General features: G+C 36.6%; 1 protein-coding gene across 7 annotated transcripts in view; it reads left to right on the top strand.

Annotated features, from left to right (window-relative positions):
* Nucleotides 1–1,225: 1,225 nt before the first annotated feature.
* The window catches only part of LRCH1 (leucine rich repeats and calponin homology domain containing 1), a 93,754-nt gene continuing 71,422 nt past the window's right edge, over nucleotides 1,226–23,557 (top strand). For all 7 annotated transcript variants that reach the window (XR_003399148.1, XR_003399170.1, XR_003399145.1 and 4 more), the window contains exon 1: nucleotides 1,226–1,331. Coding sequence is in view for 3 of the 7 variants with exons in the window: in XM_026856431.1 (XP_026712232.1) it covers nucleotides 1,268–1,331 (64 nt within the window). In the remaining 4 variants the exon portion in view is untranslated. The remainder of the gene's footprint in view (nucleotides 1,332–23,557) is intronic.

Genomic DNA, 23,557 nt, shown 5'->3' with positions numbered 1-23,557 from the left:
TTCATCCACCTGCCCTTCAGTCTTCATGTTAGAAATTCAGGTATAGCCTTTTCTGAAAGGATTTTGAAACAGCTGAGCTTGTAGGATTCTAATGTTAGAAGTACTAAGAGGGAATTCTCATGCATTTAAAATTCTTGCATCAGGGAAATTACTAGAGAGCTTCTTGTTAATGGTGTATGGCTTTTGACTCTGAAATAGAAAAAAATGTATGTATTGAAGAAACTGCCATGATGGGATATGAGGTGAGGTTGAGCATTGTACTTGAACCAAAAGATACAAAGCCAGTAATAAACCTGGGCTTATTTTTATTCTTCTGCTGCTTTAGTTTTGTTTGCAAGATGGACCACACAGTACAAAGTGCAGAGAGTATGGATGACTTCTTGTAGTAACATGGTTACCTACCAACTCCTCCTTTAGATGGGGATTTGTTCCTGTGAGTCATGATGGCTTTTTTGCATATACTTTTGGTATTATTTTGAATTCTGTATTCCTGCCAGACAGTTCTGAGGCAGGTGACTGTGAGAAACAAAACCCTGTGTGATCTAGGAGGTGTGGATTGTGCAACAGTCTGCCTTGCTTGCATCGTGAAGTTTCCATTTATGAAGGTGATAGTTGAGTAAAGGTGATGTTAAGGATCATATATCACTTTTCTACATAATTGAAATTTTTTCATGCCTAATTCTCTTCTGATATTATGTGTGTAATGAAGTCATTCTTCAGAGGAGAGATAATTTGATTTAGGATACCTGAAGGCATCTGGTCAGACTGAGGCTTTGTTTTCACAATTAAAAGAGAAAAATAGTAGTGGGAGTGGCATGGGTTTGGATTTTTTTAACCATGGTAACTGCGTGGGTAGCGCTGGCAAAACAGTGAAGACAAGGTATTTTTGTTTTGCTGAGGTAAACTTGCTGAGACAAGACCCGGATCTTTGAGGCTGACCTTGTTAGTTTCCCTAGAGGTAAAAATTTTTCTACCTTACTCAGCAGTGACAAACAAACTTGGAAACTTGAGGCTGTAAAACCAGCTTGGAACTAATCTAAAATACAATATTGTTAACCTTGCCTGTGTCTTCATTTCTGTTTATGAGCTGTTATTCTGCAGTGTGAAACAAAGTTACATGGGTGTTGTCTAGTAATTTTTAATCTATTTTTGCCTTTCTTTTAGATCTGTTTTTAATTAATGTGCATACATGTGGGATTTTTGATTATGCTGGATATAATGTCATCTCTGAAAGCAGGCTAGCATAAGGTTTTACAAGACTTAACTGATGGAGAGGCCTGCTTTGAATTTGACTTTGATCAGAGGTGAAGGAATTTGGAGAGTTCATAAAGGTACTGAATGCGTCTTTCATGTTCCTCAGTCTAAGTCTTGTTAAAAAATGGAGTTTTCTTGAGTGAAATGGATGCAGCTGAATAATCAGTCTTCTCCAAGGAAATGTTTTTGTTTGTTTTTTTTCCCCTACAAAAAAGCATGTTTGCTCTGTAATTTCTCTGCATAGCTGCTAAGGAACATTACAAATGAATGTTGATATATTCAAAGACTCATATTGTTGAGTATCAGGGAAGAACTACCCAGATTGTGTCATTTAAAAATGCACAAAAAGCAATTTATTGATTTATTAATGTGAAGTAATTGGCAATCAGGGAACTGTATGCTTAGGACTGATATCAGGAATAGAATAGATTAACCAGAATGTTGGAACATTAAGAAGTGTACGAAACATCTACAAATAGCTAAACATAATCATGAAAAGTTCTAATCCTCCTCTTCCCTCACACAGTTATTGGCACACAAGCTCCATGGACAGTGTGGGTTACAAGCAATGCTTGCTCTTCCACGACTGTGAGTTCACCTAACTGCACACACCTCTTCCTGGAAATATGGATGTTCCAGTTTTTATACCAGAGCTGCTCCCTACAATCTGCTAATCTGCAGGCTAGGGGTAAAGTTCCCCCCCGCCAAGTCACATAGCCCGCCTGAGCCATGGATCCCCTCCCAACTGTCACTGTGCTAGTTGAAGTGGGGCTGCCTCTGTCTTTGCTGGGGAGGCTGCTTCTCAAGGCATGGAGGAGGTGGTGATGCTGGTGGAGGGATTTCTCCATTGTTCAGGCTTTGGTGATTGCTCTGGTTGCCATTATGAGGTTCCTTCCTCCATTATTAATGAAGCATGAATGTTTGTCTTTCTTTTCAAGCTGACTCTTCCTTTGTTTCAAAAGACTCTTTGTAATTTCCCAGTTATTGTTCAATCATTTTCAGAGCTGTCTTTTTAGCATTACCACTTTTTTGACAGAATCTCAGTTTTGGGTGTTCCAGTTGCATGCCGTTTTACCCTTATGTTTCTGGTTTTTCAAGTGTTGTCATCCAGGCCATTTGCTAAGGATGGGCCATATGGGTACCCTCCCATTGATATTAACCTTAACATAATTTTATCTGTGTGGAACATTAAGTTATTATATTATCAATTTATAAGATAATTAGTATTGCATCTTATTTAGCCTTCTGTGCTTAAGTGATTATTTTGTTTTAAATAGTAAATTTTTGGTGCATGCTTAGTAGTTCCTTGTGTATATCTAACAATTTAACTCTGTCGAAAGCGTTATGTACAGGGGAAGAAGGTTATTTTGTAATTTTACCTGTCTGAAGCCAGTTATAGCTGTGGTAATTGAACCACACTCAGTAGTTTTCTAGCTGCAGTTAGGAGTAACATCTTCATCTGCAGTTCTGTTGTGAGACCTTATTTGTTAGCATGTTAAGTATGTTGTCCTCTCAGGTACTGTATTTCAAGTTGTTAGTGGATAGCGAGGGTCTCTCTTCCTGTGGTTATTTTATACCCAGGTTTTTCAACAATGTAAAATCTGGGGCATGGCTCTGGCTTTTTTTAAAATGGTTTAGTCCACTTTACGTCTCCACAAATACTTTTATAGCAAACTGATTTGAGAACCTCTTAATTAACCACACAGCTTTTGTGTCCTCCTTTTGACCTTGTAGTTTGGGAATGAATTACCAAAGTAATCCACTGGGGTTTTTCTTCCCCTATGCTTTATTATGCAAAGTGTTCATACACGCTGAGTTAAAGACAGATTTCTGTGATCTGAAAGCCTCTTGGACAGCAATTTATATTGTAATTGCTTATATCTGTAGGCAGACTTTTTTTTTTTCAAAGCACAATATATCCTTTTTTAGTAATCTTAAGCTTTGAAATCACTGAAAGTAGAATTTGGTCTGCTAAAGTACCTAGGCCCAGATCTTCAACTGTTTTGGCATTGATTAAAATCAGTAACCTAAGTGCCTATCTGTTTAACAAATTTTCAGGACTTAACAAATTTTCACAAACTTTTGAATCTGCTTTGTTGTCATGATAATTGAATAAATAAAACTTAAAAAAAGTAAAAAAAAAATTTCTATCTTTAATAGATTTTTTTTCCTATCCTTCAGAGGCAACGTGTTTGTAGCCTGTAAGTTTGCTTGGGTTTGACCACTGTATGTATTGTTTCGTGCTGTTGTGCCCAGAGACGAGGGTATTTTGGGTTGGTTGAGGAAAGTGTTTGTATTTGGCACCTAGGTTGCTTCTTGACTACTGCGTTGATTTTGATTAGTATAAGAGAAATACTGCTGGAGTGAGTCTTGAGGGGTAGTGAGCTTAAGTCCATTATGTATGAGGAGAAGGTGGGAGAGCACGTTCTCTACAGGCTTCACAAGGGAAGGCTGTGGTGTGGGATCTTACTGCTGTCCACATCTACTTAATGGTGGGAAGCAGAGACAGGCACTTTCAGAGGTTTACAGTGAGGGGTCAAGAGGCGCATGGAGTTGTAAGGAGAAATTCCGGTGGCTGTGAGGGTAGTCAGTCATTGGAGCAGGTAGCCCAGCAATGCTACAATACCTCTGTCCTTGGAGATGCTCATAATGCTTTAGCTCAGGACCCTGTACAATATGATGTAGTTGGCCTTACTTTAACCTGGGGGTTGGACCAGGTGACTCAAGAGGTTCTTTCCAATCTAAATCAGTCACTGATTTTATGCAACATATGTATGTGATAGATACGAAATCCTGTCTTTGTTTAATGTTATGAAATGTTTGTAAGTGGGTTTGAAACAGTTGCATTTCACCTAAGTGCATAATTTATTTCTATAAAACATTTTATTCATACTGTCTTTATATGTGATATACTTTCTTTTTACGTCTCTTAGGCAACACAGTGTTTTGTGAGTAAAAAGACAATTGACATCTGGTTTGGAGTTATTTTTTCCAGATTGATGAAGTTGCATGCCAGATAGGCTTAGTTTTACTCTGGTAAGCATTTTCCTCTGTTGATCTGCAATAAAGTTGTTATGTATAAAAATAAATATTTTAGATACATGCTAGGTAGCATTTTACCTGAAAATAGATTTGGCAACAATTGAGTTTAAATTATTTCAAACTTTGTTAGCATATGACCTTTTGAAAATTGTTCCTGATTTTAATGCTTTAGATTTTTACCAACCATTTCTCTTGAAAAGCTTTACAAAAATTCATCATCCTTCATAGGGCTGTTGTGAGGTTTACATTTTTGTCACTTGTTGCTGAAAAAATTTCTGCAGAGGATTGATTGACTTTGCCTAGAATTACCAGGCAAGTAGTCTTCTGTCAAACCAATTTACTCTATCTAGGTTATGATTCCCTCGGACAGAAGAGCATCGTATGACTAAATTATCATAAAGTTTGAGCCAAAGGAGGAAGAAAATGGCAATAGTTATGCTTGAGTGCTCTCATGTTTGCAGAATGGTGAATATATGTACTAATGTGGTTGCAGTGAAATACAGTCAGTGAGAGTCAAAGCTCAGATGTAGTGAAATCAGTGCGCCTTTCCTTCTTCATGGGAGCTCAGATTTCATCTGTTAAATTCTCTAGTAGCATTGTGCTTGAAAACCATTGGCCCCTTAAGTTAGAGCCAGGTTCATCATCTTCATAGATGCAGTTGGTGGATTAATTGAATAAAATGTGTTTTGCTTTATCACATGTAATTTAAGGAGAGTTTTGGAGAAAGCACCTCAATAGCTCAGCTAGAGATTCAAGCAATATAAGTGCTTTTTTTTTTTTTGCTCAACTGCAGTCCTGTGCTGGATTCCCACAAATCTGGGAATTTTAGCATATGACTTCATATATTGTCAGATGTTTTGAAAAGACATCCTGTCAGGAAGGTGTCTTATATAGCACTTTGTTACCTGCCCTTCATTATCTGGTGGAAACAATAATTCTAACTGGGATCTGCCATCTTTGTGAAGAAAGGCAGGTGGGTCACATTTTGTTCTTTTGGTATGGTTTTAGTTGTCTGCTTGTAAATCCAGTACTGTGTAACTTCGTGACATTCTGAGTGAAACACTGGATGATGATGATTATTTATTACTGTAGAACATCGTTCATGTAGAATTTAGTAAGGTGTACTAGAGAACTGTGCCTGTGAACTTCTGTATGTTACACATCTGCTCTGTGTAGTGGTCTACCTTTAGATTTAAGAACTTTTCAGAGAAGAGCTAATTTGGTCTGTGTAACATGTTAGTTATTCATATAAAGTTAACAATTCTTCTGTATGTGGATTTTTTTTTTTTTTGATACTGACGTGCTCCTAAAACAATTCTGTTTATTATCTTATTAAATGAGTATATTGCAGGGATATAAAGAAACTGGTTTTCCAATATATTTTAGGAGACTGCATATGTTACCTTCAAACCAAAAGCTGTTATATTGACAGCGTGGCTGCAGCCATTTTCCATTAGAAGTCCTATCTCTTTCCATTTATCTGTCATCTTAAAATATCAAGCTGTCACACATATAAAACTTACTGTGTTAAAATTCTTGAAGTATATTAAGGCATATTAAATGTCTACTTTAGCCTTAAAATAATTTTGACATTGAATTTTATAATTCTGTATACCAGGTTTGCTGTGCAGATGGCATGGTGAAATGGCAAAAATACAATTTGTGCACTGAAATGGCAGGTAGTAGCTTTTTGCTTTCTGTTGTTGTGTGACTAAGGGACTATGGTAAATCAGTGAACTTTAGTCAGTAATCATAATGTATTACTGTCAATTGACAGTTTTAACAAAGCCGTTGCCCTGAATTTTTGCAGACTTTAACTTCATATGAGCTTTTTATATCATGATGAAGGAGAAGAGCTTGTAGCAGTAGCTGTTGCTTAGCCCAGTAACCTGTCTCAGTAGCCCACAGTATGTGCCTAGGGAAGAGTACCACGTAGTCTAATGTGTGTTCTTACTTCCCCAGAACACATGGCCCATTTTCAAAATTTTGCACCTGAGGGACTTCGTGAGGCAGAAGTGTTTACTTTGTTTTTAAATCCTCAGTGGATATTTATTTCAGAAAGCTTGTGTAGTTCCTTTTTGAATCCCAGTGAAGAGATCCATATTTTGTTTTGGTTTTAATTTGTATTAGAGACAGTTGAATTATCATTCTCAACTGACGATACTTGTTCCAGTCCTGATTTTGGCTCTCGTATCCCTTCCACTAGGTTATCTCCAGCCTGAAGAATCTTAAACAATTCAATCTTGCTCTTTATGAAAGTTGTTCCAAAGCTTTTATTATTATTATTTCTTACTCTTCTTTGGCTTTCTTAGTTCTGGCCATATTCTTTTGGTAAAGGGGCTGACAGAACCACATGCAGTCTTCAAAATGGAACATTCTATGGATTTACATGGTGGCATAGTTGTTTGCTATTTAAGCTGTTCATGCTTCCTTTCTTGCTTGCTTTTCTGAATGTTTCAATTACTTTTACAATTGATACTGAGCACTGTGCTGTGTGCTGCTCCTTCATAAACTTATTATAGCTCAAAAACTCTGTACTCTGAAGTAACATACAGTTCAGAAAAAGGAGGGAAAAGTGTCATCCAACTTTTCTTACTGAATGCCTCTTTAGTGTATGGAAAAACATTAAGCATACTGCAAACAGTGCAAATGTAACAATACTTTCCATTTTTCTGGAACCTTTATATTCCACTCTTATCCTGCATTGTTGGATGAAGATTTTATATTCCCATGCCTTAAAACCCATTATTTGATATGTTAAATTAGATACCCACCATATACATTATTTTAATACTTCATTCATCTGCCTGTGTAGTACTGGCTGTGCAGTGTCACAATGTCATTTGACAACACTTAATTTGGCCTTTGTCTTTATAGCTATGAGTAGTATTATCAACTGTGCAGTTGTAATGCTCAACTAGGTCATGAGCTAGCAGGCCACTATTTGACTTAAAGAATGCAAACAGAATTACTGACTTACCAAGAATATACGTATATATGTACTGTTGAACAGCTGCTCTTCAGTTCTCCCTTTGATCAGGACAGAATTACTTTACAGCTTGCAAAACAAACATAAATAGCTGAGCTCATTTAGAAAGATAAAAGCTTCGAAAACCTCTTAGATCTGACCCTGATAACTTTATCATACCACCTTCTTATTCAACTAATGCCCTTTTTTCATCTTGTAGTTCTGGAGGAATAAAGTTGAAGGCCTAGGGATCTCCTCTTTTCTTGAATTGCGTGCTCACACAAAATCCTCTTACTGATTTGAATGATTTCAAATAAGGGGAATGTTGAGGCAGTCCTGATTTTTCTCTGCTCTGGAACTAAATTTATGGAGGATAAACAAATTCTTTTTCATCTGGTGGTAAAAGACATTGCTGAAAACGATGTAGGTGGAAACTTTTCAGTTGTAAGATTAGACTGAGCTGGAATGACAAGAAAAATCGCTATTATGTGCAGTTTCTTCTTGTAAAGTTTTTAAAGTTTATTTCTTAATTTAGATTCCTAAACTTCTGTAGAACAATTTGTATTGGATTTCTGTGATAGTATTTTTAATTTAAGTACTGTATAAGTAAAGTTTCAGTTTTACATAGACAATAGAGTAACTCAAACATTCTATTTGGGACTCCCAAGTTAAAGCACCTTAGATGTTTGGGCACATTTGATGCCAATATAGTTTGAATTCATTCTGCTGCATTCAATTGTAATAGGTACTTGGTCTGAACAACTTCACACCTCCTGCAGCACTGGTAGGGACACTAAAGTTTGTTTTCTATAGGGACTAAATGGTACATTACAGGTTTTATTTATGAAGTTCCTTGTTTGGTGTAGAGTAAAAAGCAATATGTTTTGGATATACATAGTACACTTCAATAAACGAACTTTTAGTACTGTGGAAATAAAGCTAAACTTCTGTTGCATATTATTAAGTTCCAGATATCTTTTTTTGTTGTTGTTGTAATTACTTTGCTTGTACTGAATTTAAGCAGTATCAGGAACTTCTATCTTCTTTACTTGAATTGTTGGTTTGCCATAAGTGTTTGCTATAGATTACATGCTTAAGCATTCAAAGCAACAGCTGAGACAGTGCAATTGTCTGTGAATAAATGTATTTACAGTATTACTAATAATAGCACAGTTAACATTTTTCACTTATAAACTCAGTCTTTGAATAGACTTGCACAAGAAGTTCAAAAGTTTTAGAGTTGAAAACTATATATCATAACAATCTTGTTTTCATTCTTGTATATCAGCTACTGATTGTAATCTGAAAGCATTTAAAAGAGGCTGAAATAAATTTTTAATTTTATTTTTTAATTTTAGGCAACTTCCCTAGTTGTCAGACTTAGGTTAGTTTGCAGTGTTCTAGGAAAATATTAATGGACTATGCTGCTCTATTGAAAATGTTTGGGTAATCGCTGGTGAGTTAAAAAACTGTCTTGAAGAGGAATCAGTCATTACAGTGCTGGTATGAAGTGAAAAACAGAGTGCTGTAATATCTAGTTATGTATATATCAAAATGCAGCTTTTGCTTAGACCAAGAGTGGAATGAAAATCTCTTGACCTCTTGCCCTGGTATGTATGTCCCTGCATGATATATCAGAGTTCCAGACAAAATTACAAACTAAGTATGAAAAGTAAATTCTGTAAGCCCTACACATTGGGGCTTTACATCTTTACAATTTCTTGGCCTTTCCAAACTACTTCAGTTATTTGGATTTTTTTGTTGTTGTTTTTTTAGTTAACGTACCTGTATAAAAGCCCTGTTAAGAAATTGAAAAATGGATAATTATTCTAACTTTTCAATAAAGCAAAACTTAAAATATTATATTAATTACTGGTAAGATGAATAATTCTCTCTGGTAGAAAATAAACCAAAAGTTGTACAGGAATTCACATTGAGTTAATTAATTGTATTAATAACAGTTCAGGTGGCTGGTAAGAAAATGTGGAGAACCAAAGTCTCTGGCTTGACATATTTGGGAAGTTGCTATGGTGTGGATAGTACTAGGTGTCTCGCAAACTTGGTCAACAGGGTGCATTCAAGGAATCTAGCCAAAGCAAACTGGAGAGGATTTGTGTAGAAATTTGGGTAAGCAGATGCTGTGGACAGTATAAGTGAATTAGAGAAGAAACATTTTTAATTCTGAAAGACAGTGTGAAGTCACAGAACTTTCTTTGACTTGTGAAAAGTATTCTAGATTCTTAGTTAGATTTTTTTTTTTCACCTCATCCGTGTCCTGGAAAGAGGATAACCACCACTTCATCCGTATCATGCAAACAGGGTAATAATTTAGAGCCCAGTCTAAAATCAGGAGTATTTTTCCCTTGTTTCATGAGGTTTTTTTATTGAACTCTTAATCTGAGTATAGTATGGATTACTTGTCAATCTGTGTTATCCTTTTCATGTTCATATTACCCAGATAGTGATTTGGTTAACTTGTTAGTGAACTTTACAGTTCACTGAGCATTGCAGTGGAGTTAGGGAACTTTATAATTTAGGACAATGAAAAATTGTTTTTATGATTTATAATCAGTATTATCACTATTTTCACTATTATCAGTTACTTGAACACTATTTTCACAATTCAGTGCAAGATTAGTCATGTTGTAAGGTCAATACTGGAAACCCATGTGAAAGCAAAGGGTATAGTTTGTTCAGCTGGATTTTCTTGGAAGTACTTAAGACCAGAAAGCTTCTAAAACACCTAAAAAGTTTATATTAAAGTCTGGAAATACATTTTGAAGTGATCTGATGAACTTTCGCCAGCTGCCTTGGTAGTGCAGTCTTATGCATAGAAACTGTAGGCATTGGAGTTCATTTATCTTTTACAAGTTTTTGTTTATAATACTTTTTAAAATTAATATGACTTGCTTAAAATATTTGAAGGACTTGAAGAAATCTTGAAAGGCACTTTAAAGTAATGCTTAATTATTTTTAAGTGAATTTAAAGACTTAAAAGATTTCTAGTCTGTCAGAATTAGGCTGTGAAAGCTGCTGAAGAACAGTGAATGAAAGCTATGAATTGTTTGCTTTGTTGGCTGTCAAAGAAAGGCTATATTTCTTATCTGTTATACCTTATAATAATCATGAGAGAGATTTTGTGGGGTTAGTTGTGGGTTTGGAAGATACTGTTGCTTAGTGACCAAATTTCAATAAGCTGTACTGGAAGTTGTATGCTGGTGCAGAACAATAAGGACTAAAGAGCAGCTGGAAATGACAAGAGTTTACCACATGCAAGTAATTTGACAATCTGTATACAAAGAATGCAGAAACGATTTAAAAAATGTAGACTGCTCCTGATGGTAATAAATTCACTTGTCTACAACTAGAAGCAGCTTGCGGCAATTCAGTGATATGCTTTTTATCAGTTGCTTTATGTTCATATGTCAAAGGAAAAGAAATTAAGTATATATTAACAGAGATTTCAAGGAAGTATTTCTGTGCTTGAGGAGATGTTTTTCTGCATTCACTTACTTATAATATTCTATCTGTAATAATGATACTTAGAATATTATACTATAAAGAGTTAATATGTTCGTGACACTGGTGCTTTTGTGGTTTTTTTTAACCCATGTTTGTTTTTAAGTGTAGCATATGCGAGGATGGAGATTTTTTCCACCTTATTTTCTTCTTCCAGTCAGTGAAGAACTGTTGTAACAGTTAGTTAATCTGAATTGAAATTATTTTTCTTTTAAAGAAAACCAAAGCAGTTTGGGTGCATTTACACTATGGTAATATTTACTGTAGCAAAAGTACAATAATTAAAATGACTAAAAAAAGCCCCACCTTCAACCAGCCTTTTAATAGCTACTTAAAGTAATGCAGTCTTTGTAGAAGGACTTCTGTTTCTTCTAAAACATACCTGTATGTTGTAATCTTAATTTGTTCAGGTTTCCCCTGAAACAGATGCAGTTAACACTGAGTTCTAGGCCACCATATTACTAATCCAGGAGAAGGTGATAATACTTTCAGCTTTAAGACATTGTCTTCTAGCATTCAAAACCCGAAAAATGGATGGTGGTGACTTTGCGTTTTTTCCCTTTACTGTTAGTAGCATGGAATAATATAGGAGGATAAACTCTTAAAAAAAACCTACTGCAATGGAAAAAAGTAATCTGTATGCATTACACATGTGAAGTAGAACTGAATTCAGTGGACAAAACTCTCCTGTTCTGTTACTGTCTCTGAGGCTTTTTGTCAATTTTTTCAAATGAAAAAGTTAAACTGTTTTTATGTCCTTGGAAAAATAAAGATTTGTGGGTTGGTGAGTACTGGCTGCATTGAACGTTCTCCTTCTGAAGGAAAAGCTGCAGAACCCTGACTCTGCCTTCCCTTCCTGTCAAAGGCAGTGATCTCACAGATCTTATAACAACTCCAATTGAGTAATTTCTTGATCCATGGCCCTGAAATCTTTTTAAGTATTGTGTCCTACATGCTGCTGAAGATAATTTTTTCACTGAAGCTAAGCAAATAGAGGTTTTACACCTCTGAGTGCTGTTATTCCCTCTTCCTACTTTGTGTCTTTAACATATGCAAAGGTGGATTACAGCAGGACTTCACTGTATTTTTTGCTATAATGTGCAGTGTTCTGCAAGAAGTTCTGCAGTTGCATGATGAAGGGGATGCTGGTCCAGGTCTGTGTCAATCTCTTTCTCCTCTTACCAATGTCCTCTTTGATAGCCAGTATGTTCAGTGAATTGCTAGCGTGCCCATGTTACCTAGTTTTTGTGCCACAGTCTCTAAAGAGGCTACACTCCTCATGTCTGAAGGAAAGGCTAAGTTCCCTTCTTCCTCTGTGCACTCTAGAATTTGTTCCCCTTTTTAAAAAAATATTTACATATAAATCCAGTCTATGTAGGTAATTAATAAATAATGTTCTTGGAACTTGGCTACAATGTTTAGACTCATAATTTTGCCTCTTTGCAGTGTTTTTTCTTGTTTTTCAGTAAGAAATTAGTAGTGAGATAACAAATGAGTCTGACGGAAGTTGTTGAGGTTGTTTGTGTGGGTTCTATTGCATTGGGAAAGATGCAACATGAAATGGGACGGCTAGTGCATACCTCTGAGTCACTGACGTTGACTGGGAGTTGTTGATAAATGACTGATACAATTTCACGTCAGATTATCCCACAAGTGTAGTGCCCACATTCTTTAATGAAGTAAGTTTAATCAAGCCATATTTGGTTCAAGAATTTTTATGGTGTCAAAGTTTAAATAAACCTCTTTCTAGAGGTTTAAACCTTAAAATAAGCCTTAATAACTTTTTTAAAGAGGTTTATTTAACCTCTAAAAAGAGCTTTGCTAGTGGAAAATGTAAAGAACTGTATTTTGTGTTCATGATTAAGATATGTCTGATGTATTAGTGGGAAGGAAGGATGTGGGCAAGATTGTCTTCCGATGCTTGACAAAAGCAAACCTAGGAAAACTTGGTAACAGATGGCAATAAGCATATGTTTCCAAATAATCCATTGGTAAAGGTGGCCTGGTTATTGACTTAATTTACTTAAGTGTCATAGCTTTTATCTTTGGAATTACAATTGAGAGTTGTAATGACAGATATGCTTAAGCTTGCCTAACACTTTTCTGTTACAAACCTGTTATAGAAATTGATGTTGCTTACAGTTTTCTTGTGAGCAAAAACTTGATCGGGTTTTTTTTTGGTGGTTGTTTCTCTGATTTCTTCTTTAATTTCAATGGAGGTAAGTAACTTATTTCTGAGACAGGAAATTTTCTTATAGAAACAGTATTTTCTAGTGTCCGGGTTTGTTTGTTTGTTTGTTTGTTTTTCCCAGTGTCATGTTTCTTAAGCACTCTTTATTTCTTTGAGGTGAGAACGTGGATTTGTGACAGCACTCAGGGTATATTTAGTGTTGGAAACATTTGTTGATCTGTAAAGAATGGTCCAAAAGAAAGGCAGATGAAAATTTACAGAGTAAGTGAAGTGTCTGCTCTAAGTTACGAGTTCATCACTTGTAGTTAGTGAAGGGAGAAAACTTACCTGTGACACGTGTAAAGATGGTCACAAGCTGCCAGTATGACAAATCTTAAACATCTGATTTTGTCCTGAGGCTGTATCAGAAGATGTATTTTAACAGGGACTAGAAATTCTTAATGATGCTATGCATGGCAATGGTGTAACATAATCCTCTTAGGAGTGTTATGTCCCATTCATGTTCAAGGGAGACGACTTGAGACTGAAACAGGTGCAGAAAAGGTCTCCTTGAATGGTCAGGAAAACTGTAACAGAAGGAAACTAGAAGAATCTGGCTTGTTTATTAGTCTTGCAGAAGAATGGCTGTGAGAAGATACTGTTCTCACGAATATATCACATGAAAAAATGGGGGAGGACAATCTTTGTCCTTAGCCTTACATATTCATGTGGATGGTTATACAAGGTGGGCTGTAGAATAAGAAAAAAGCCTCCTGCATGTAAATTATTGGAGAGATCTATGGGAGAATTTGTTTTCTACAAATATTTCTGGCAAAAGACTTCCGATAATAAAGCAGACCTTGACAGAATATATCATAAGCTTGCTGGTATTTAAAAATCTTGAGATGCTTGATTTAAAAGCATAAACTAACGTTTTAGCAAAGGTTTAACAAATAACCTTTTAACATTTTCCATTTGCTAGAAGAGGATAGTATATAATAGATACTTCTGTTCTCTGCCAACTGTTAAAAATAGCTTTCTGTGAAATCAAATACTGTTGTATATAGAAATCATATCAACTGATACTTTATAGCACAACAGTTTAGTATATCTTGCACAGTGTATATAACTTTGTGATAATGTAGTCTTTTGAGTAACACCTTAAGTATATCTGCAGGTGTGTTGGCAGAGGGCTCAGCAAGAGCCACATTAGAAGCTTTTTTGTTAGAGTTGATTTTCTGTTATCTGTGTCAATCTTGAATAAACAAACTTTAGAGATGAGACTTTCATTAAGTAAGCATAGGAAACACATGGGAGTATGTGGTAATGCTATCTCCAGAGAAGGAATTGCTTGCTGAAATGATTCATAATTTCTGGATAATCAGAGCCTTTTTTTTTTTTTAATTATTCTTCCCCTAGAAGTAGAATATATTTATAATTGTATATTTGCTAGTGAATCTCTTCAGAGTTCTTAAAAGAATGAGTTGCCTATCCAAATTTCTGAAGAGCTGAGGGAGAGAGAAAAGGGATGAGAGCTGAGAAGTATATGCATTAGTCACAAAGAGTTTTGGAAGAAGTCCAAATGAAAATTTTAGAGGTTCTTGTGAACTCCTGTGCATTTTTTTTTTTTTTTTTTTGAGTAGAGAGACTGAATTGGGAGTGAGTCATATAAAAATGCAAGACTGTTGCTTTTCTTATGCAGAAAAAACCCTATGTAACCTGATCAGAATACCATGCAATTCTCTGATTAAAACCACACTTCTCTCATTAAGTATAACCTCTTCTTACTGGGTGCAACTAAAGTACTTGACAGTCAGATACTGAGTCATGAACATGAACTTGGTAAGAGACAAAGACCTGATAGGATTAGTTTTAATATTGTCTGAAAGTTGACAAAATTGGCTAAATCACCAGTGGATCACTTTAACTACCTGTATATTAATGAACTTGTTGAGGGTACAATTAAAAAATATCAGGATGTTTTGGGAATATAGTTAAAAGTATCCATTACTGAATCAGCTTTGCAGTGCATTAAGGACTTCAAAATGGTATTAAATCAAAATTGCTGACTTACAGTTCATGGTACCAGCGGAAGTTTAGCTACTGAGCAGTAGCAGTGGTAGTATAAGATTAGCAGGTTGAGCATCCCCACTGGTGGAAAACTGTTGAAAATGAACAGTTCATTTCTTAGTAAAGATTTAAAAATGTTTATACTAGATAAACAAACCAAGCCAAGAAGTACTTAATAAAAATCTTACGCACTTTCTACTGCTACAGTTGGTAGTGTACTCCCCTAATCTCCAAGTTCTAGTCCCAAGGCTTTTACTTTGATTCCTCCTTCCACAAAACCTGATCTGTATTTCATCAACATGTGTATTGAACTGTTATTTGTCTCATCTGAGCAGGTTCATAGCTTGTACAGCAAAGACTTTTTTTCTTCTGACAAAGGTAATTTAGCCCCAACTAACTCATTAAGGCATTGCTGAATTTTATTAGCCTGAAGAAAGCTGATTGAGTAAACATTTTTTTTTTTTTTTCAAATAACAATAGCGTACACTGCAGTTACTGGACTTCTTAAATCTAAGATCTAATAGGTCTGGTTTACACTTTCCTTCTACTCACCAGGCTACGATAACTAAAGGGAAATAATGCTGTCTGCTCCTCACAGGACTCCTTATTACTACCTGTTAAGGGTCTCACTTGGGCCTGAGTAAACTAGCCATTGAAGCCTCTTCAGGATTAGACCTCAGAGTAGGTAGTTCTTTACATTTTGTTTTAATTATTGATGGGGAGGGCATAGTGAATTAACACTTCCCTGTCCCTTTCCCACTTTATATGCAACCTGTTCTGTGTCTGTGCTAACCCATTGTTGCCACATTGACAGCCATCAAGCAAAAAGGAAGATGCAAGGTAAGATACACATAAAAAACCAGAACAGAATTCCTTCAGAATGAAAACTCAGTCCAAAGTGATTCTTACAGAAAAGTATCACTGTAATACTTAACGTGTAAGATGGAAATTAGTCTTCCTGAAAGGTAGTTTGAAAAGAAAATTAATAAGGAAGTAGAAATGAATCTGCACTAGAACCAGGAATTCTAGGCTGGGCTCTGTAGGCTGTATAGATGACCATTAGTCATTTTGTGCATTTCAGAAGACTGAAGAATGTGGTGTCGTTGTGCCTCCTCTGTCCCATGTCATTTATGTCGTCTGTTCCCCACCCCCCCAGTAAAACAAAATGACAGAAATTAAACCAGAAGGAAGCATTCCTTTTTCCCTTCAAAATGCACATTGCTACGCAGTTGTTGCATACTAACAGCACTGATGTTTACCTGTGGCTGCAGACTGACCCACAAGTGCCATTGATTCCTGTTGGCTTATTCCCACCTGTGTTCCCCAAGTATTATGGCCAGTGTAAGGTGGTTTCTGCCTGCCCAGTCACAGGAGCTGGATTGTTTATAAGTAGAGGGTGTGTGCGTGTTTTACTTCCCCCCACATTCTTTTTTGCAATCTATGTATCTGATATCTCTCATCTTAGATGTTAGATTAAAATCCTTGATGTAAATGATGACTTGTTAAAACAAGTGAAAAAAACCAAAGTTGCATGTGTTATCCATCAAACCCAGCCCCTCCCCTGACTGAAAAGCATCATACTGCATGAGATATCTGTTTTGGTTTTGTTTTCCCCAGAGATGGCAAGTTTCTTTGATTCTGAGGGAAAGAAAAATGTGAAAGTTGAGAAACATTATTTACACTTAAGAAAAAGTCATGGGAACATAGGAGAGGGATTTACAGGTCTATAGTTGCAGCTAGGTGGTTTTTAGTTTGTTTGGGTTTTTTAAGGTTAGAGACACTAGGTACTGTGCTTATTTTTCTTTCAGTTCAAGGAAGTTCTGTTTATTTATTCACATACACCACCACCACCACCATCCCCTCCCTACCTCTTAACTCCCATCTAGGAATAGCCATCCAATTTTTGGTTATTTACTACAATTTCATTCGTTTATTCCAGGATTTTCTTTCTTGGCACCTCAGTCTCTGGTAATGTTTTCAGAGACTCATGTTTTGTTTAGAAGTTTGAAGCGGTTTTTAGCCCTTTCTTTCAAATGTTGTACCTCCTGTGTAATAGCCATATAATTAGTTCATTGTTTAAGGATGTGCTCAATAGTATAAGTCAGCTTTTATGGTACAAAACAGATTTGTGTTGATAAACTGTCACAATTATGTTGTGCTGACTTCAAGAACTATTACTGGATAAGTACATGAATAATGTAAATAAGGTAGATTAACCCTGGCATCTGTGGGAGATGGGCAGACAGAAAGGGAAGTCATTAGATGAGTAATACTCTGCTTTCTGTGTCACTGTAAATTAGCATCAGGTAGCTTTTTCATGTCTTTGCCCACATGCCTTTGCTATATCCAAAGATCAAATAACTTCCGTTCATAGCAAATTTTTCTACAGAATGTGAGACAGTTCATGTATAAAAATGAATTAAAGATAAACAGATCTAGGATTTTAGTCTGTCAGGTGTGAAAAATACTCATCTTCAGAGTGCAGGCAAGTGAGCTACTTCACAGAAACTGCTTTATGTGCTACTTCTACCAGATGGTAAATGTGAGGTAACTCCTCTTTGAGCAGGTCACTGAGGCAAATAATATATAGCATAAATAGTGTCCTCTCTTTACAGCCTGAGGAATATTAATAATAATATCCATTAAAATATAGAAAGAAGTGAAAAACAAACTTTGAGATTGCATTCAGTTTGTTCCTTCTAGTAGTTATGTCTGTGGGTTGGAAAAGGTTGTGGACCACTAGATGACATCCTGCTGGTGTTGAGTGCATCATGTGGAATTCCTCCATGGAAGCAGAAGCTATTATTTCCAAAGTAGACAGCTTTAAGAAATGAGATCTCTGTGGCTGAAGCAAGAGATTTGTAATAGAAGGCTCTAGAGTACGTCCGTGTAGGGATCCCCCAGCATCTTTGGGATAGAATGTAATTCATGTTTTTGTTTCACATCTTTCCATGTTCTCCAATAGATGGAACTAAGTTGCTTGACTGAAATAAAGTTGTGTGCCTGTGTATTTATATACAGACATATGCAGTTTACACCTTTTTGAACTATTGTTTTGAATTTGGTAAAAGATGTGGTCACTATTCTTCCACAAAAGAATTTCATAATCCAAGTCTTAGTCCTGTGAGAAGTCTCTAATACACCTGTCCCTTTATAGCCCACAGTTTACCTGATCTCACAGCATTCCATGCTAATAATTAAAGCATATCTGGCTGAAGCTAATCTTGAGGACTTTTCAGTATCAAGGTATACTTCTAGGTTTTGTTTCCACAGAGGAGCCAGGGAAGGTCCTGCTTTCATATGAGTGTGTTCACTGTTTTCTTTCATGTGCCAGTATGAACAGTTTAAGCAGACAAACTGAAATATAGTTTGATACAGTAAAGGTGTTAAGCTGGATAGTGTATGATATGAACACTGCAGGTTTTGTTCCTCTATCAACCTATTATAAAGGCAGAAAATGATGAACAGTTTTTAAAGTTTTTATTTGGGTGAATGTTTCTTCTTACTGCTACTGTGTCTGAGAAAACACCTGAAATACTTAAATCCTGCTGAGGCTGACTAGTACAATACTGAAATGATACAATCCATTGATCCTTCTTAGGGCTGGTTGTTTATTAAGGGGTGAAAATTAATGACTTGTATCCTTCCTCTTGTGCGGAAGGCGTAGGAGAAGGAGGAATGCTTCATGGCCCATGAACTGGGTTTCATACCACATGTTATTAAAGGTCATGCTCTTGATTTTGCTGTCTGATATTCTTTTCCATCTCATGATACAAGTGTTTGGTGCCTGTATTGAGTTTATGTGGCAGGATTTTGGTAGCGGGGGGGCTGTGGGTGTGGCTTCTGTGAGAAGACACCAGAAGCTGGCTCTGAGATGGACCCACCACTGGCCAAAGCTGAGCCCATCAGCAATGCTGGTCATGCCTCTGTGCTAACTGTTAAGCAAAGGTAAAAAATGCTTTCTCACATGACAGTTGTGTGAGAAAGGAGTGTGAAAAATGTGAAACAGTCCTGTAGACACAAGGGTTGGTGAAGGACTAGAGAGGGAGGAGGTGTTTCAGGTGCTGAAGCAGAGATTCCCTGCAACCCTTGGAGAAGACCATGGTGAAGCAGGCTGTCCCTCTGCAGCCCGTGGAGGACCCCACAATGCAGCAGGTTGACATGCACAGAAGGAGGCTGCAGCCCCTGGAAAGCCCACACTACAGACCAGCCTCCTGGCAGGAGCTGTGGCCTGTGGAGAAAAGCCCACACTGGAGCACTCTGCTCCTGCAGGACTGTACCCTGTGGAGAGGACCCATGCTGGAGCCAGGGAAGAGGAAGAAGAGGCAGAGACAAAGTGTTTATGGACTCTCCACAACTTCCATTCACTGTTCCCCTGAGCCACCAGGGGAGGTGTGGATCAGGGGAGGAAGTAGGAGAGCAATAATTGAAGTTGAGTCTGGTAAAAGGGTTGTGGAGGAAAGGTAGTTTTGTTACTATTTCTCACTGTCCATGTCTGTTATAAATTGGCATTAAATCAGTTTCCCTGAGTCTGTGTTGTTTGTGGCAGTAATTGGTGAGTGATCTCCCTGCCCTTACCTCGACCCATGAGCTTTTACATTGTTTTGTCCCCCTGTCCTGCTGAGGAGGGGGAGTGATAGAGCAGCTGGCTGAGCATGTGGTGGCCAGCCAAGATCAACCCACCACAGTTCCAAATGTGTTCGGACCTACATGGAGATGGGCAGGAAGAATCCATTTGTTTTATAGTATGCTTTCAGCGAGTCTCATGCACTTCCACACCAGGTTCATCTTCATGTAAACAGACCCCCCCTCAGGAACCATTTTTTCTGCCAATCTTAACCCTGAAATGTTGTTATCCTAAAATGGAAGAAATAGAAGATAAGGGAGAAATTTAAATGAGGCAGACTGCTCTATTGACCTTCTCTTTATTCTTCCAGAGTTATGATACTGTTTCCAGCATGTTTCTTGCAGAGAAATTTCCTTAGTGTTCTTGGTATTGGAATGTGCCATGGAGCTAATCATGAGAATATGTTATACTTTTGCTCCCTTCTTTGCCCACTGTATTTCACACAGAGGAAGCAAAAGACCCTGAAGTGACATTTGCTCAAAGTTTTGGTGTCTGGGAGAGCTAGCTTATGCTGTTGGATTGCTTCAGACTAGTTGGTGTACTACCTGAGAAATGTAGGATGAACATTTCTTACACCTGGCTGTGCTTTATTGGGAGGTTACTGTGTTGGGAGCCCCAGAGCTGGACACAGTACTCTAGGTGGGGTCTTATGAGGGTGGAGTAGAGGGAGAGAATCACCTCCCTCAACCTGGTGGCCACACTTCTCTTGATGAAGTACAGGACCTAACTTTTAATTCTACTTTTGCTGTACTACAGACAGCTCAAGGATACCTCGCATTCTTATATCATCTGAAGGAAGACTGGGGAAAAATACTTCAATGTGAATATTTTAGAATAGACTTTTTTTATTATTGTAAGGGATTGACCCCATTAGAAATCAATGTATATATTTGCTTCCTGAAGTAATGGTTGCAACTGAGTAGCCTCACTTGTCATATTTGAAAACTGTGGGCAATAGGTTCATAAGAGCACCAGGTAGATTATAAAGTGTACCTTCCTATTTCTGTCTTTTACACACGCTGTGAATGGTCTCTAAAAGAAAGAAACCGTTACAGAAACACCACTACAGGGTGTTGGCCAAGTCTGTGAGATCAGGCCCCCCTCTAGTGGTAACACCTCTGACAGATTCTACAAGATGCTGTTCTCAGCCTGTTGATTTCCTTCAGTTCTGTGTTATTATTTGTCTCCCTCTAAACTCCACATTTAGGTCCCCTCTGATAACTGTGGTGAATATGTATGATAACTATTACAATTGTTACTTTGACAAGAAACAAATTGGATTCATTCTGACCATCAGTGATCCTGAGAAGACAGTGTTGTGTTGTATATCACTACTGTGAGCTCTTTAACTTGCCTGTGTGTTATAATGCTATGTCAATACATGGAACAGGAAAGAATCAGAGAGTTTACATACAAAGTGGTAAAGGAGAAACTATTAATATGTTAAATCATAGTAATGATAAGAAAAGTCGATACTAAAGTACATGTATGATCACTTTGAAATTTGCTACACCTGTAGTGTAATCTTAGTTTGTGACTCTGAGGTGAAGATTTTTAATGTTAATTCTTAAATTAACAATGGAAGACAGATGGAAAGGGAGAATATGCCGACTGCTTCAAAAAGTAGTGCTTAGCAAGTGTGTGAAACAGCAGAGTTGCTTCATAATCTGTTCAAAATATTTTTCTTGCAACGTCCCTACGTTTTTATGTCCAACTGCCTGGGATAGATGCACTTTCTACATGTTTTGAGTCAGCAGTTGTACATCTAGACTGCATAGTGTTGATCAGTGTCTAAATGTTGTAATCGAATCCGTAATGATGACTTTCTTGGGATTCGGCATTGTAGCTACTTTTTTCTTAATCTGTTACAAGTTGTAGTTTCAGATTGAAAAATCTTGAGTCCATGAACTACTATGTTACATGTTTTCTTATATGGAAGCAGAATTGTTTTTATTTTATTGTGTGTTCTTTGTCTTCTGTTACTCGTTCTTCTGTCTGCTAAATAGCTTAAATAGAAATTTCTCTTAGTGAAGAAATGCCATGTATTCCTGTGGCATAATTGTCATGAACAAACCAGAATGCATTTGATGCCAGAATTAGTGGAGGTCTTTGCTGCCTCTTTTTTGTTTGTGTAGTATCACTGTCAGTAGAAGTTGCTGGGTACAGTAAAAGCTGTCTGTACATCCATGACATCATTTGTTGATATTGGCAGATAGAGAGGGCAGGTAGTTGAGACCAAGCATGCCACTGTAAGAGATATTGACAAGTGGTAGGGCATGTCTTAAGAGTATATAGCACTTTATAATTGCATTACAGTGTTTTAATGACTAGTATATAGTCTACAGAATGATGCATTTTACTACCGTTTAGGGGGAAAAATTGCATAAAGGCTAGAATGAAGTAATTGCTTCATTAGAGAGCACTGTCTATTTGATTCTGGTGAGTGGGATTACATTGATAATAGATCATTTGCCCTCTTTGCCAAGGCAAGTATGGGTGGGATACAGTGCACTTAAGTAGATACTTCAAAATTTGTCTGAGATTAGTGCCATCAATTGGTTGTTTCAATTATTAATTAAGATGTACCTAGGTAATATGGAAATACAGGTTTCCTAAAAGCCTAATAAAAATATGGGTAGTTTATAGTAAAAAAGGTAAAGCTCCATACAGCTGTGTCATGTCACATAGAGAGTTTTTATGTATTTCCTACCAGTCTTATTTGCATAATTAGTGTTGAACTTGCTATTTTGGGGGGCTTTTACAGTGAATTGCTTTAATTCTTTGTCAAATCCAATTCAGACATCTAATTTAAATACATTGAATGGTATCTTAGTACAAATGCAGATAGCTTCTTCAAAATAATTCCTGTCTTTTATTCAGTAAGTGCTGAAGGCTACAAAAATAGGAACTTGGTGGGCTGGAGTAAGGTTGTTTGGGTGACTTTTTTTACCTTGCAATTTCTTGATTTCAGAACTCCATATCAAATACAGATACTTCTTTTTATATATATATATTTTCCCTGCTTAATGGTGAATAGATGTTTACTTGCATAATTCCAACTTTTGTCTATTGTAGGTTTGTATGTTAAGTATAAATTTATAGTGAATTTTTCTTTAATGTGAAAATTGTAAATCACTTTTTAATAAACTGCTTTATTAAAGGATTTGTGATGTACTAGTGCATATGCATATTTTTTAATGAATTACTTTCTGATTTAAAGGCTTAAATTGTTTAGCACTTCTGTGAATAGTCTGCAGTTTTTAATGTGTTAATAACTGGTATTTAATAATGTATTAATAACTGGTATTTAATAATGTATTAATAACTGGTATTTAATAATGTATTAATAACTGTAAGGTAGGGAAGTTGGAGCACTTTGGTAACTTTACAGTAAGAAATGTAACTATATGACTTCTAGTGTTATTGTGATTAATTTGACAATGTCATTTTGGTTTCTGCAGTGGCAGTGTTTTATATATATGTGTAGTGGTAGTTAGTATTCTGCCTGCAAAACATGTTAGAAAGGTCCTAGTCAGTGGTGGTACTTTATTGTGGTAGACACATTCAGAGCTGTAGGAATTGAAAGGTTTTGCCCTGAGGAAGGAGTCAGTTACCACTGGTGTGATGGCAGTGTGGACCCTGACTGTGCAGTGTGCCAGTCACCAAACAAAGCTTGGAGTCTTCTGTTAAATGCTTATTTACCAGTCTGAACTTTTTGCTTTTTATTGTTTGCTCTCAGCTAAGGAAGTGCTTATTTTATGTAGTTCCTGTCTAGCTTCCAACATAGTAACTTTTCTCATACAAAACCCATATCTTTGTGCCAGAACTGTGCTGATTCTTTTAAAGATCAAGATTCCATCTAATATTTTTCTAAACTGCCTTGCTTATTTTTTTGTGTTCCATTACT

The sequence above is a fragment of the Athene cunicularia genome (genome assembly GCF_003259725.1).
Source record: "Athene cunicularia isolate RWA chromosome 1 unlocalized genomic scaffold, athCun1 chr1_part1, whole genome shotgun sequence".
NCBI classification, from domain to species: domain Eukaryota; kingdom Metazoa; phylum Chordata; class Aves; order Strigiformes; family Strigidae; genus Athene; species Athene cunicularia.
This window is presented reverse-complemented; position numbering and strand designations above follow the sequence as displayed.